The following is a 14067-nucleotide window of genomic DNA, read 5'->3' as shown; positions in this document are numbered from 1 at the left end:
GTCAGTATATATCATCCTTGAAGAATGAGATTAGAAAATATCAGGAAAAGTCAGATTCAAGAAGTTTGCATTAAAAAAAAAATTCCCTCTAGTTAAATTCCTTGTATTTTCATATACATTGTTCAAATAAAGTCCTGATGTTAGAAAAAGACCCAGTCACACCCCACACACCACCAGACCCAGTAAACCCCGGAGAAAAAGGCCAGAAATTGCTTCACAAATGTCAATTTTATTGACACTAGTGCACAACTGAATACAATAATTTTGAGAGGATTGGAACGTGTCAAATAGAGTGACAACAATCACAGCTGCAATGGATTCAAGGTACCACACTATTCTTTTTTTTTTTTAAAAAAAATCACACAAAAAAGGAGAAGGTTATCACTACAAATAGGAATTAGAAAAGAGAAATTCTGGCAGTCTGTCTGGAGATCAAAACAGTTCATGCATTTGTGAGTTGCTGTTTGAGTCACTCATTGTTTGTCCATTATCATCATCTGGCAAAATCGGGGGGGCTTACCTTTAGCTCTCACACTGCGGGAGACCAGGTGAGGCAGTTTATGTGAGAACATGCTGGGCCTTGCATTTGCAGTGACGTGGAACAGAAAAAGCGTTCGCCTCATCATTGAAAGAGTGGGAGCCAAGAACATAAAGCAGTTAGAAGGCTAGCTTGGAGGAGGAGCGGAGGGGAGGGTGGGGGGTGGTGGGACAGTACCAATTCGGCCCTGGACGGCATCCAGCAGCAGAGAGAAAACCAACTGCCACACGGCGGGGGAGAAAACAAGGACAAAAAACCGCATCCACCCTCCGAAGGTCAAAAGCTGTCACCTGTGTGAATTCCCCTGGGGACACTTGCTCAGTAGACCTCGTGGGCTAGAAGGATGAGCTAGCGGACCAGGGCTGTAAAAGAGGTCATCTGCCCAGAAGGCAGGACACCCTGCAAAGAAGGGAGCCCTCTGGAAGATTCCTCACTGGACCACGTGGCAGACAGGATTCAGAAAGTCGGACACTGACAGTTAGCTTGAGGACAAGTGTGTCTCCTAGGTGGGGTGGGAACAGCTCCCAGCCAGCCACAGGTGGTGGGGTGAAAGCCAGCTGCATTCGTACTCGTGTCGCCTAAAGATGTGTGTGACACAATACTACACGTGCAATACTACACCCACCCATCCATGAGGGTCGTCCATATCCGTTTCCAGAGCGGCTACTTTAGTTGGCTTTGTGCCTACTCATGGGGCCTAAGAAGGACAAGGCGATGAATGCATTTAAGCAGGAAGACCAATGAGTCGATCCATACCAAGCATCCTGTTCTAGAAACCCATCAGCAATGCTAAGGAGGGGAAAGGTCCAGAAAACTCAGAGCTGCATCCATGGAGGACAGCCCCCTTCCTCCCCTTGCAAGAGAAACCACGCAAGGCTTTCAAAACGTACAGGTGACATAGTTCCCAACAAAAATAGGTAGCTCATTTACCGTTCAGCAATCAATGGAATAGGCTGATGAGAGTCATTAGTAGAATTTGGCAGCTTGAAGAGTAATTAAAATTCTCTTTCAACTTTGAGTCAGTATGTGACAGAGATCCATACAAACTGGTGTCCATGCCAGGCCCGCCCTCGGCAAGCGTAAAGAGCTGTGTCTTTATTAAGGTCACTGTCTAAGGTTATAGTTATTAGAACTACACATAACCAATTTTCACTGAAGTAGTCCATTTTGCAAAAAAAAAAAAAAAAAAAGCCAACCAACAGGGCAGTGTTGCTATAGAGAACCAGGCTGCTAGACCTCTGCAGCTCTATTAAGCCTGTTCACCCCATTCGGTCTGTTGGCCTTGAAGGCACAGCCCTGGACGAGGAGGAGAAATGATGGCTGGTGTTCACTGCTACTCCGTGAACTTCCTTAACTCCTGGGAAGCGCATCGTTTCTTCCTCTATGACAAGTGGCCGGCGAGGAATTTCCATCAGCCCGGGGGCTCTAGCTAAATAATCTGGGGGAACTTTCTAAGAAAGCACCTGGATATTAAGGCACGAGGTGGAAAGCAGTTGGAAGAGACTAGAAAAAGATCAGTTACACCCTACAAGTCTGGAAGCTTTTGATGCTTAAATTTTTTCTTCCTATTTTCAGAAATGTCCCTGCATTTTGTTAGGCGTTCAGTTGTATTTCCGGCGAATAACTTTCAAATCCCTCACCTCTTCCAAATGATTTCCTGACACCTCCCCCCCCCCCCCGCCCCCGACCTCCAGGTCCCCCTCTGCCCCTTAATCTGTATCAATGAGACTGAGTTTACATCCCGCTCATGGACCATACTTCCCCTCCCTGACACTGCACCCGAGAGGGGCATTTCTCATCATTGCTTCTTAAAACCCCTGTCCACGTACACTTGCTTGTAGCATAAACAATTACACAGAACCTCAAAGTAGCACAGCCATATTTATGGAGTTCAATTTATCACCCATCCCAGAAACTGGCTCAGCTGCTCTGTCTTTCTAATGTAAAATACATTCATAATTCTCTCCTGGCTGCACAGGCGAAGCTGGATTTGCAGCCTCACTCAGACGGCAGCATCTCTTGACCAAGCTCTTCGCCACAGGCACAGCCACGGCGGGAACACAGTTTATCAGCAGCAAGTCAAACTCATGCCCATCTCCCCCTTTTAGGACGGGGCACAAGCCACCCTGCAACCGCCCCCCCTTCTCTGACTGTATTAAATGCTTAAGAACAAACTCACACGAGCCTAGGAAAAGTGAAATTTCTCATCCATTTTTCAAAGCCATTTTCAATGGCATTTTGAATACTTGGCTGTACTCGTCCTGTGTTTTATGTATGTATTTTTAGGGCTACACCTGTGGCATAGGGAGGTTCCCAGACTAGGGGTCAAATCGGAGCTACAGCTGCCGGCCCACCCCACAGCCGCAGCAACGCCAGATCCTTAACCCACTGAGAGAGGCCAGGGATCGAACTCATATCCTCACGATCCTAGTTGGGTTTGTTACCGCTGAGCCACAAAGGGAACTCCATACCCACCCTGCGTTTTAAATTAGCATGTTGTGAATGCCCATTTTTACTTAGCTAAGCTTTATTTTTCCTGCTAAGGAAGGAACTAGAAAACCCAACCATCTAAAAAATAGTAATCCACAGATCTGTTAAATATTAAAATATCTGACAATGAGAATACTGAGGAAAATGAAAACGTTGACTGCTTTCTCAAGTTCTCTTTTCAATAATTTAAAAAGTACAATGATTTAAAAAGTGCCCTTGCGGAAGTTCCCATCATGGCTCAGTGGTTAATGAACCTGACTAGTATCCATGAGGATGAGGGTTCAATCCCTGGCCTCGCCCAGTGGGTTAAGGATTTGGTGTTGCTGTGGCTGTGGTCAGCGGCTACAGCTCCGATTGGATCCCTAGCCTGGGAACCTCCATATGCCATGGGTATGGCCCTAAAAAGACCAAAAATAAAAAAATAAAAAAAAAAAGGAAGTACCTATGCGGATTTCTCCATATTCCCCCCAAATTCTACATCTGGCAAACTTCTACAAGCCACTCATCTATCATGATTTACTTCCTGTTATTTGGTTCTAAAATAAAGGCAACTGTATCTCTCTGTACCCAGAACACGCTCCAAAGGCACAGGTAGCAAGTACATTACAGATACAGATATTCATTTCTTTTTTAAAAGGCTCTTTTTAAATCCACAATCTCCCTCTAAAAGAGAAGACAGTGGCCTCTCTCTGGAGATTGTCTGCATCTGAAAGCCAATTATCAAAAAGGTCAGCAGTGATTGACTCATGGGTCATCTCTAGAACAGGCTGGATGCCCTCTAGTCTGCTTACTTAGCTGAGTCCCAGTCCACTGGACTACGTGGGGGGGAAGAAGATGACAATGTTTGATTGAAATGACAAGGTTCCACGAGGAAACTCAAGTTCCAGGATTACCCGTTATGGGGGTGTGGTCAGCTTGGTGACGGGGTCGTTGCAGGTGACGTATGTGCTTCTCAGACCAAGTTCCTTTCCGAAAAGTTTCACAAGCAACTGAACATCAACAGCACTGATTCTCATCAAGCAATTCAGAAAAGCCACAGCGATGCAACGTGCAGCAAAAGAAAGAGAAATACTGCCCATGGGGAAACGATGGCAAATGCACTAGCTTGTTCTTGCTTAAGGGGACGAGCTCAAGGAGAACTCTCCTTTGTTTGAACATGGTGGTGTTGGGGAGAGCCGTGTCTGGGTTGGGTTAAACGTGGTGCTTCGTACCGATGGAAAAGAAAACACCATCTCCCACTCGGGACAAAGCTTCAGGCATCAGGGGGAAAGACCAGGGACAAGCGACAGGTTTTCCAGCAAGATTCCTGTTAGGACAAGTGAAAGCTTCTTTGGTTGAAATTAACAAGCAATATTAATACTGTGCATAGACTGTTACATGAGGCTGGCCTTCCATGCTTCAAGACCCACTGAGCTCATTGTTATTGGGGAAACCAAGCCACCTTCCTGGTGGGTGAAATCCATGCTTTGGTGAGATCCTGCACCCTTAGCCGCGGAGAGAAGACGAAACCAGACAGTATCTGCGTGAGCCTACATGGTGGGCAGACAGCCAACTAAAACCAGATTATTGGCCATGCGCCGCCAACTGGGGTCATTACAGACGAGGTCTTGTCTATGCTTCCACCTCCCCCGCTCCCCAAGAAAACGAATTCAGGGCTAAATTCTCTTACAAATTACAGAAAGCTTGCTAATCCCATTGGAATAGCTGTTCCCATTTAAAATGGAAGCTAGTCTTGGCTGTCTGAGCTCCCCATGTCAGCTCCCACCACAGATGCGCTCTGCTTCCGGGAGCCTGCTCCCTCATCACAGCGACCCCGCTCATTTCCAAAGACCAGGGTACCCCCCATCCCACCTGCACACACAGGGCAAAGCACAGGCGTGGAGAAGATGGAATCAGAGAAGTGAGGTCTTCTCTTCATCTTCTGTCCCCACCTTCAGGGCACCACCCAGCCTGGGCGCCCGGGATGCCTCCATGCTAAGGCGTGCTGCTTAGCGAGCAGGGTCACTGTATTTGACAGGAAGCAGGTATTCCAAGTACAACATGGCTTTCAGTCATGTTTAAAAAAAGGGGGGGGGGGGACATCAGACAATGCTCCAACAATGCGGGGAACGGAAGGGACACCATGCTTTGAGGATAAAGACAGAACGTTAAAAAAAAAAAGCTTTGTCTTAGAGAGGTGCATGCTGACAAAAACAGTGCAGACCGTGGAACAATGGAAAAATGTTTTCTCACGTTTAATAAACAAATGACAAAAATGAGAATGAAGTCCCCAGCCTTTTCTACTTTAAAATTAATTCAGCATATTAAGCATTTTTAAAGAAAATGTTAAATATACACACAGACAGAACAGAAGGGAACTGGATGAATAGTACAGGCAGAGCTGGCGAGATGGGGTTAGTTGGGTTTTCACGGCAACTTTCCAGGCAGAAAGGGGGTGAGGGTGACGGGCTGAGGCCACTGGCCTTTCAGGTGCGTGGGTGGCCCGCGGCAGCTGTGTGTTCTTGCCTGAGGACAATTTATCTTTGGTCTTTCCATAAATCACTGCAGGCAGAGGGACAGATGCTTTACTTCTTACAAAGGAATGCTGAGGCCCAGGAAAAAGCAATCATTAGCCCAGGTTCCTGAGCCAGAAGGGTCATCTGAGGGTGATAATGGGCCTGTCACCACCACAGGCTCCAAACCGACCCTTCTACTGTATTCCATTTGCGAACCAGTTAACAACCCCAATTTATAATAAAGCAGAAGCACTGCCTCCAAACTCCCAGTCCCACTACCAGCACCACCTCTTACTCAAAAGTACAGTTAATCACCGTTTGATGCTTTTCACTAGACACACAGACACACACGGGTCCTCACCCCGTCCTTAGTACCTTTGGCTTGTGTTACATTTCGCAGTGCTCTCTAACTACTCCTCACTCTTCTGTCGTTGTTGCACCTGCCCCCTAGCAGCAAGCTCCAGTATTTCCCAGGACCATTTTCATAGACGCCTTAACAGCATTTGCCGGGCAGCTAACCTTTCACACCGGCTCTCAACTACCCAGGTAGACCAGATATCCCATCTCATTGGCTGCTTTCTAACTCTCCCTACTCTCAAATAGAAAACGAACCCAAGACAGGTCCGAGTAACCTGATCTGGAACCCAGATGAAGATGCAAAGGCGGTGCCCTCCGCCAAACACCCGAGGCCAAGAAGATGGCCAAAGCGGTTTCCAAGGCTAAGCTGTGCCGTCTGCATCACTCAGTCCATCCCCACGCAAACCATCCTGAACCAGTCAGAGTCTGATCCACTTTTAAAGCTTTCAGGAAAAGAAGATGTGGTAATTCTACCCGAGCTTCCACCCAGGTCTTTGACTGCTTTTGTTGGAAAAGAAAGAAAAGTTCCCCAGGCTGGAGGTTTCATCTAGGAAAATTTTTTGGAGTGATGTGTTATTAATTTAATGAAACCTGACTCTACTCACCTCCTCCTGCATATATATAATGTGCAAATCAGCATTCGCAACTTTTGTTCACAGGGGAAACACTAAAAATCTGTAGGTTACCCCAGGAAATAATAAATAGCCCCTTTTAAGTATGTATCCCAACAGATGGCAACCAGGCCACTTTTGATTTTAGATGCCTTCAATGCCAGCCAGGCCAAATCATCACGGATCTTTTTTGTTTTTGCTTTTCATTATTATTTTCATTATTATTGTTATTATTTTTAATAACGAGAGTTGCTACATTAAATGCATGCTTATTTTGACCTAAAAGTCTTGGCTTCATTTTAAATACCAGCAACTGGTGTTAGAGGTATACCCGGAGTACACGAGAGACCCCATTTCCCTGTATTATGTTTCACTCACCTAAATAGAAACAGATGGAATTAAACTAACAAGGAAAAAGCAGCGCCAATAGATTCTATAAACGTCGCCAGAGTCAAGTTCTTTAATCATTTCCTTCTTGGAGGAGCTCATCCACTAGTATCTTTCCTTGCCTGTGTTCTTATGAACTGGGCCAAGAGCTGAATGAAACACTCACCCGAGGGCTACCAGCAACGGGCTATTTTGAAATGCTCGCCACCCTCAGGTTCAAAGAAACTTCCTCTGTGGCAGAGATGGCCCTGAAAGACCCTCCTGCAGCACTAACATTGGACAACGCGGGTGTCAGGGACGAAGCCCCTCCGAGCCATGGAAAATCCACGCAGAACTTAAGAGGCGACCCTCCTGATGAACCTGTGTTTCCGCAACTGTGGATTCAACCGGTCCTGCATCATGTGGTCCTGCAGTATTTATTATTGAAAAAAATTTTAGTAGGAGGACCTGCACCCTTCAAACCCGTGTTATTGATGGGTCAACTGCAGGCTCGTCTCTGGGCAACCAGACGAAGGCCAGCCTTAGAGAACTCAGCTCATGACTATCAAGAGGAATGTTTACAGATGATGAAGGAGAAGATTTAGGCGGGGGGAGAAGGAAAGAAAAAGAGCCTTTCTTGGGGATGCAACTCAGAGAGTTCTTCAAATTCTGGCTAATAAGAATAGGGGCCTAGGTAGGAGTTCCCGCTGTGGCACAGGGGGTCACGAATCCGCTGGCAGTGGTTGGGGTCACTACAGAGGCACAGATTCGATCCCTGGCCCCGTGCAGTGGGTTACAGTATGGGGCGTTGCTGCAGCTGCAGCCTAGGGCTGTGGCTTGGATTCAGTCCCTGGCCTGGGAATTTTATCTGCTTTGGTGCAACCAAAAATAATTAAAAAAAAAAAAAAAAAAAAAGAAGCAGGGCCTAGGTAAAGATAGAGACAGAAGCAAATACACTCAGTAAATAAGAAATAACAAATAAACAATGATGAAGGGGGCCCACTGATTTCTTTAATCTGGGCCTACCTGTACCCCAGTCACTCAGTAATGAATGCACCAAACCCATCCTGTCGTGAAATACGGACCAGCATCTTAAGTAGAAAAAGTTGACAGGCACGTCAACCCTGATCATAGATACAAAAAAAGGGCCTGATGCACATTTATAACAGTTCCGACAAAATCTAACAGCTTACTATTTTAATCATCTAGGGACGACTCGGCCACACAATCAAACTGATTCCAGAGCTAGGATGCAAGGGGAGTTTCTGATTCTATTAAGGACAGACTGGATTCTGTACACTTGGTAGGAAAGTCAGAGGCGTATGCTATAGTTTGGTTTTGCAGTCCTAGTCTTTTCTTTCTTTCTTTCTTTCTTTCTTTCTTTCTTTCTTTCTTTCTTTCTTCCTTTCTTTTTTTTAAGGGCTTGCTTGGTTTGAAACGTCAAAGAAGTTCTTGAGAATAAAATGGGAATTATCCGCAATTATTCACATTTTAAGTGCAGGCCATAGCAGCACAATTTGGTGAGATAAATTTGTGAGAAATTTGCAAATGTGAATCACATCTGTGGGGGAGAATCTGGCTCACAGACTTCCTTTAATTAAATGCTTGTCTAATAAAATATCCGTCAAGACCATACAGATGACTGGGAAAGGAGCTGGAGCAAAATCCATTTTAAGTTCTGGAACTCATTAAATGCATTTCTTCACACTAAGAGAATTTCTTGCATTTATATATGGCCCTGAACAAGCAGCAATAAAAATCAACCACAAAAGGGTCTACAATTCCCATATTTTGAAATACTATCCAACAAGAGATGAATGCAAGGAGGCCCTGGAGTAGCCTTGACTGGTTTGAAGTTTTTTTTTTTTTTCTTTTTTTTTCTTTTTAGGGCCGCACCAGCGGCATATGGAAGTTCCAGGCCAAGGGTTGAATTGGAGCTGCAGCTGCCACAGGAACTTGGGATCTGAGCTGTGTCTGTGATGTACACCGCAGCTCATGGCAACGCTGGGTCCTTAACTCACTGAGTGAGGCCAGGGATGGAACCTGCATCCTCATGGATACTGGTTGGGTTCATTACCACTGGGCCACAACAGGAACTTCCAAGGCATTCTGTTTCTCTATCTAGTCTGTCTTCCAGCCAAGGCCTTAGCTGTCATTTCATAGAACAACTACAATCTAAAGACCTGGCTTCCTTGTTGATGCACGTGGCCCCTGCACTAGCTATTGTCTTAGAAAAACTGGCTGACAGGTCTTGGGAAACCCTCTGGGAATCTGAAAGAATCCGCAGGTGTCTAATCTCTGCTGCCAATTCATCACACCCAACACCATCTTGATCTTCCTGCAACCAGTACAACTCCAGGCCTGTGCCAGCTCTTCCTGTGCCTCGTGGTGAGATGCCAGAGGCCGGGGAAGGCCCTGGACACCAGCATCTTGCCTCACAAGGCAGAGGACATGGAAAGTGAGAGGGAGGAGGCCACTGGCTGTCCCCGACCCCTTCATCCAGCAAACTGGCTCTACCTCTGGGCTCCACAGATGCTCCGGTTTACGCTCCCGCCAGGGCTCTTTCCTGGGTGCAGGGCGAGCCCTCCCAGAGGCAATTAGTGAATGTTCTCAGAGCTGCAGGATACATGGCTTTTGAACCAACTAACCCCCCCCACCACCTTTTCTCTTAAGCACCATTAATCACACCAAGATTGCCATTTTCATAAACACCAGCTGAGAAGCAGAAACTGAGTTGCCTGGCTGGTTCAAAACCAACCTGAGAAAAACTTTACGAGGGTCCCGAAAAGAGGGAAGTCTTGGCACCTGTGAAACTGGACACACCCCTGCTTTTCAAATCACTTTAGATAAAAATCACTTCTTCAGGAAAAAGCAACACAATGTACCTACTGGAGCATGTTTCACTTTGGGGCTCTACATCGGATGATTCATAGCCTATGCCGGGGCGGTTCATACCCTCGCTCATTTATGTTTTGTGATCAGAGTGCTGTATGATTAGAGGTGAAAAGAAAACGCAGTTGAACGAACCGCCTTCACAAATCAATCACAGGATTCCGAAAGTGACTCCGCTTAACCCACATTTCACTACTTGCTTATACAGAAAATCGACCTATTTTTTCTAAGTTCAAAACAGAATGTGCAAACATGTGTCATAACTGCAAAAACCCCACCATACAAAAAGCCGTAGTTCTTCCTACCTGGTATGGACTGTAATTACCTAAGTTTACAGGAGTCCTGGTCTCCATGTGATTTTAATTATGAATCCACACAAGAGTAAAAAATTAAAAAATTGAACCCAAAAGGTCCTAGTGCATCAAGATGTCACACAGAGTCAAACGCTGAGGTCTAGAGACTAAAGCTGTGGTTTTAGCTTCATCATGCAATAGCTGTATGGCTACGTGGAGTCTCTTAATTGTGTTACAGCAAGGCTTCTTGTCCACAAAATGAAGGTTTAACTTCAGTGACCTCTAAGGTCCCTTGTGGCTTTAAAATTCTGGGACTCTGTTAAATACGTGAAGCTAAAGTGAGACACGAATAGACTACTTCAATGAATATCTTTCAAGATATCCAATCATCAATCTGATTCATCAGTCATGCACTGAATCAAATGATTAGGAAGATAAAGCCAAAGCGTGTATAAAAAGGGACTGAGTTCTCAGCATCTTTAAAACCGACTTCTTGACATTCATGTGGACCACGAGGTCAGTCAATATTTCTGCTTGTTCAATACTGCTGCCAAATTCTACTCCGTTTCCTAAACATGCTCAGCTCTTTCCCCACGACAAAGCCCCATGATGAGTTTTCCTGGGGCCACTGGCATGGTGGCACATCAGGGACAGATCATCGTTACAATGCTTCTCCATAATTCTGTCGTTACGCAAGATCAGAAAATTGTATTCCACAATTTGTCTTTTTTTTTTTTTTTTTTTTTTTTAAGTACCAAAGACTAAAAAGTACCAAGTAACAGGCATGAAGCGAAGCATCTTGTTTGTGACGCTCTTCTTATTCGGCGAGCAAGCCCAACTTTCAACTAACACTTTGATCACGTTCTACTGGATTCTAGAAGGCAACTGTGTCTGGCCAAGAAGTGATGCTGGCAACCTAGCAGAGCCATCTGGGGAGCCCAACGGGCACTCCAGATCATTTAGAGCCACATTTCTAGAGTCAGAGTTCAAGCAATACTAATTTTTTTAAATGTCCCAGGTGATTTCAAGTGCAGCTAAGGCTGAGAAACAATGCAAGTTCAAACCAGGTTCTTTCATCTGAAATGCAGGAATGTTGGGTGAAAGGCAGTGGTGCAGGTGGTCAAGGTTTAAAAAGAAACCAGACCTCTCACTACTTCCAGTTTCTTTTTTCCTGCATGGAAAAACAGCCCAAAGTCACTGTTGCAGAGAAAGGACACTGTTCCCAAGAGTGTGAATGTTAAGAATATGCGCAAAAATCAACTAAGGACAACGAGACTGGGAAACGGCCCTTCTCCGTGCCGGGCACTATGCAGAGGCAGACACCGGCTTGGCTAACCTCCTGGGGACCAGAGTACCCATACTTCGACGTCTCACTTCCTCCTGCATCATCACCCAGTAGCATCTCTGAGTTTCACCAAGAGATTCTGATGGCCAGAGTTACAGCTTCTTCAACCATAACCAACAATTTGACCCACCAAAGCAAACCAGCCATCTCATGACAGTTCATGAAGATGTGAGGGCTTTCCTATCATTTCATAGGAAACCTGGAAAGAGGAAATAATGCCAAATGCTTCTGATTAAAATATTCATGGGTCTTAACTAAGATTTCACTGACACGACATCTCAACTAGCAATCAACTTACAATTTGGCCTCGCATGTTGTCAATTCCTCACTTTAAGAGGCGCAGAAAAGCGGCCCCTTTAAAGAAGGGGTTCAAAGTAAAACCTACACCCTTGCTGGGATCTCACTGATGCTTCGGTCCCAATACTCGACCAAATGGGAGGGTGATCTGCATACGTCACTGAACACACACAGAAAATTTCCACGTAACTACAACATACTACACGTGATCAGTTTCATCATAAAGTACTTCTTCCCAGCCTTCGATCAGAAAGAGAAACAAGCTCTTGGTAACTTGCCGTGATGGGTGAAGTTTTGTCCTTCTGAGAGCTCGGAGAAGTTCAGGCATGCCCTATCCTACATGCGCACCTGCCCTGAACTTCCTCTAACCAATGCCCAGGAAGAGTTAACAAGTCACCAGAATGAATCATCGCCATGGAAACCCTGGACTCACGACTCCAGGCTCCCAACCTTCTACTGTCCTCACTCATCCTCTTCTGTCTCCTCGTTCAAATGCAGGCCCCCTGAGCACTTCTGACCCCTCGCCCTCGAGGGGGAACTCAGCGCGGCAGGATTGCCAAACACGAGGGGCTGGCCCAGAGGGTTCAGCATTTCTGAGTCTGAATCGCTGGATTCAGACCCACTACTGGTGGAGCCCTCGGTCTTCTGCAGGGGAGCCTGCTGGGCTGGCCAGGGACGGGCACACGCTGCCTGCGTGACGGGGCTCTTTGCACGTGGACCTATGAGACGGGTACCATTGGCCAGCGTTCTCCCTTGGGGACCGGCCAGACTGGCCAGGCCACCCTTTCCACGGCTGTCAAGCACATCGACTGCCTCTGGGGTCGCCGCTACCTGGCTCAGAATCAGTGGATCTGTCTCCGACTTATTATACCTACTGGGAAGATCCCTCACGTGTGGCCTTTGTAAGACAGGGGAAGCGTTTTCACAAGGGGGATCCCGGCTGGAAAGAGTGCCTTCTCCCGTACTTGGCTCTCTCCAGCCGTGTCCGCTTTCGGAAACATAGCCCTGAGACCCGGTCCTGTCCCAACTCACATCTGGACTTGAACTTCTGCTGCTGGGAGACAACGGGGTGGCCAGGGGACTGTGACTGCCTGGGCCCCTGAAGAGCTCATCTATCAGGGAGCTATGTCTGGGGAGTCTGGGGCTCCCGCTTGTATCAAAGGTTATGTCTGCCGAATCATCGTCCAGGAACCCTCTGGAAGGCGGCCGGGAGGACTTCGCGGAGCGAGGGGAAGCCCTGTGCCTAGCCTCCCTGGACCGCTCCTCCCTGGAGAGCAGATACACACCACTGGTCACATCACCCTCATAGTTGTCATTTGTTTGGGACCGTGACCGGGACGCGTGTTCCCTGAGAAGGTCGTATTCACTGTCTACATCACTGCAGTCAATGAAAGGAATGGAAGCGCTGCTGCCTCGGGCAGCCCTGGATGCTGGACCTGTGCTTGGCTGCTGGGGCTGAGGTCTACTCTGCTGGGTCCTGTCCTTAACGACCTCCTCCTCTTCCTCCATCACCGCCTTGACGGCCCTGTCTGCATCCTTGCTCCCTGCCGCTGCCACTGCCACCGCCGCCGCCGCCGGGCTCCTCTGCAGGGCAGGGCTGCGCTCCTGGGTGGCACCGCTCAGGTCCTCTCCCTGCTGGCAGCTCTGGCCGCTGCCCGGGGATTCAGCACCTTCTCCGAGGGTAAGGCTGGCACTCGGCTGAGCCTGGAGGTGGCAGGAAAGGGTGCAGGGAAAGGGGGGAGGGAGATGAAGAGAAAAGGGAGAGGTTACACCAGAGCTGAGAGAGAGAGAGAGAGATGTGGAGTCTAATTTAATAGCAAATCCTTAAGCATCAAGTGGCCAAAAGGACCGCCAAAGAAAGCCTGCCTTCCAAGGTCTTCGAACAAAGCACGCTGACAGTAAGCAGGCACCCATCCCCCGCCCCCTGGCATCTGGGCATGATCCAGAATGTTCTTTCGGGGTGTGGAAGCTGACAGTGTCATGTCCCCAGGAGCACAAGTGAGGTACAGCTTCTGCTTTCCAGGACCCGCTGTCTCATCTTGGGTTTCCAAAGTTTCTATGGAACCAGCGAGGCCTTCCAGCCCACAGTGGGCTTCTTGGAGGAGGTGTGGGTAGGGAGAGGGAGCAAAGGCATCACGGACCCCCGAGGGCAGGTTGACACGGTTTTCAGACCAATGACAAAGACTTCTCTGTTGCTGCCTCAGGGTAGGATGGGCAGGTTACGGGCTCTCTCCGGATTCACACAATGAAATTGCCTTCATGCCCTTCCCCAGGACAAAGTTCTCATTCTCTCGTAGAGAACACCCTGAAAGCTCATCCCGAGACTGACTCCAGGGCAAAGGAGCCCTGGCCACCCTCAGAGCAAGGGTGAGAATGTGACTCG

At 47.4% G+C, this 14067-nt stretch overlaps 1 protein-coding gene across 16 annotated transcripts in view; it reads right to left on the bottom strand.

Annotated features, from left to right (window-relative positions):
- The window catches only part of FARP1 (FERM, ARH/RhoGEF and pleckstrin domain protein 1), a 309200-nt gene that overhangs the window by 49616 nt on the left and 245517 nt on the right, over positions 1-14067 (bottom strand). For all 16 annotated transcript variants that reach the window (XM_084982203.1, XM_084982197.1, XM_084982198.1 and 13 more), the window contains one exon: positions 13121-13388. In XM_084982203.1, the coding sequence (XP_084838329.1) occupies positions 13121-13388 (268 nt within the window). The remainder of the gene's footprint in view (positions 1-13120; positions 13389-14067) is intronic.

This window comes from Sus scrofa, chromosome 11 (genome assembly GCF_054392235.1).
Source record: "Sus scrofa isolate SSC_HxYL_T2T_F1_AM1 chromosome 11, Sscrofa_HxYL_maternal_Yorkshire_Landrace_v2.0, whole genome shotgun sequence".
In the NCBI taxonomy this organism is placed as follows: domain Eukaryota; kingdom Metazoa; phylum Chordata; class Mammalia; order Artiodactyla; family Suidae; genus Sus; species Sus scrofa.
The sequence above is the reverse complement of the archived record's forward strand: the minus strand, read 5'-3'. Positions and strand labels throughout refer to the sequence as shown.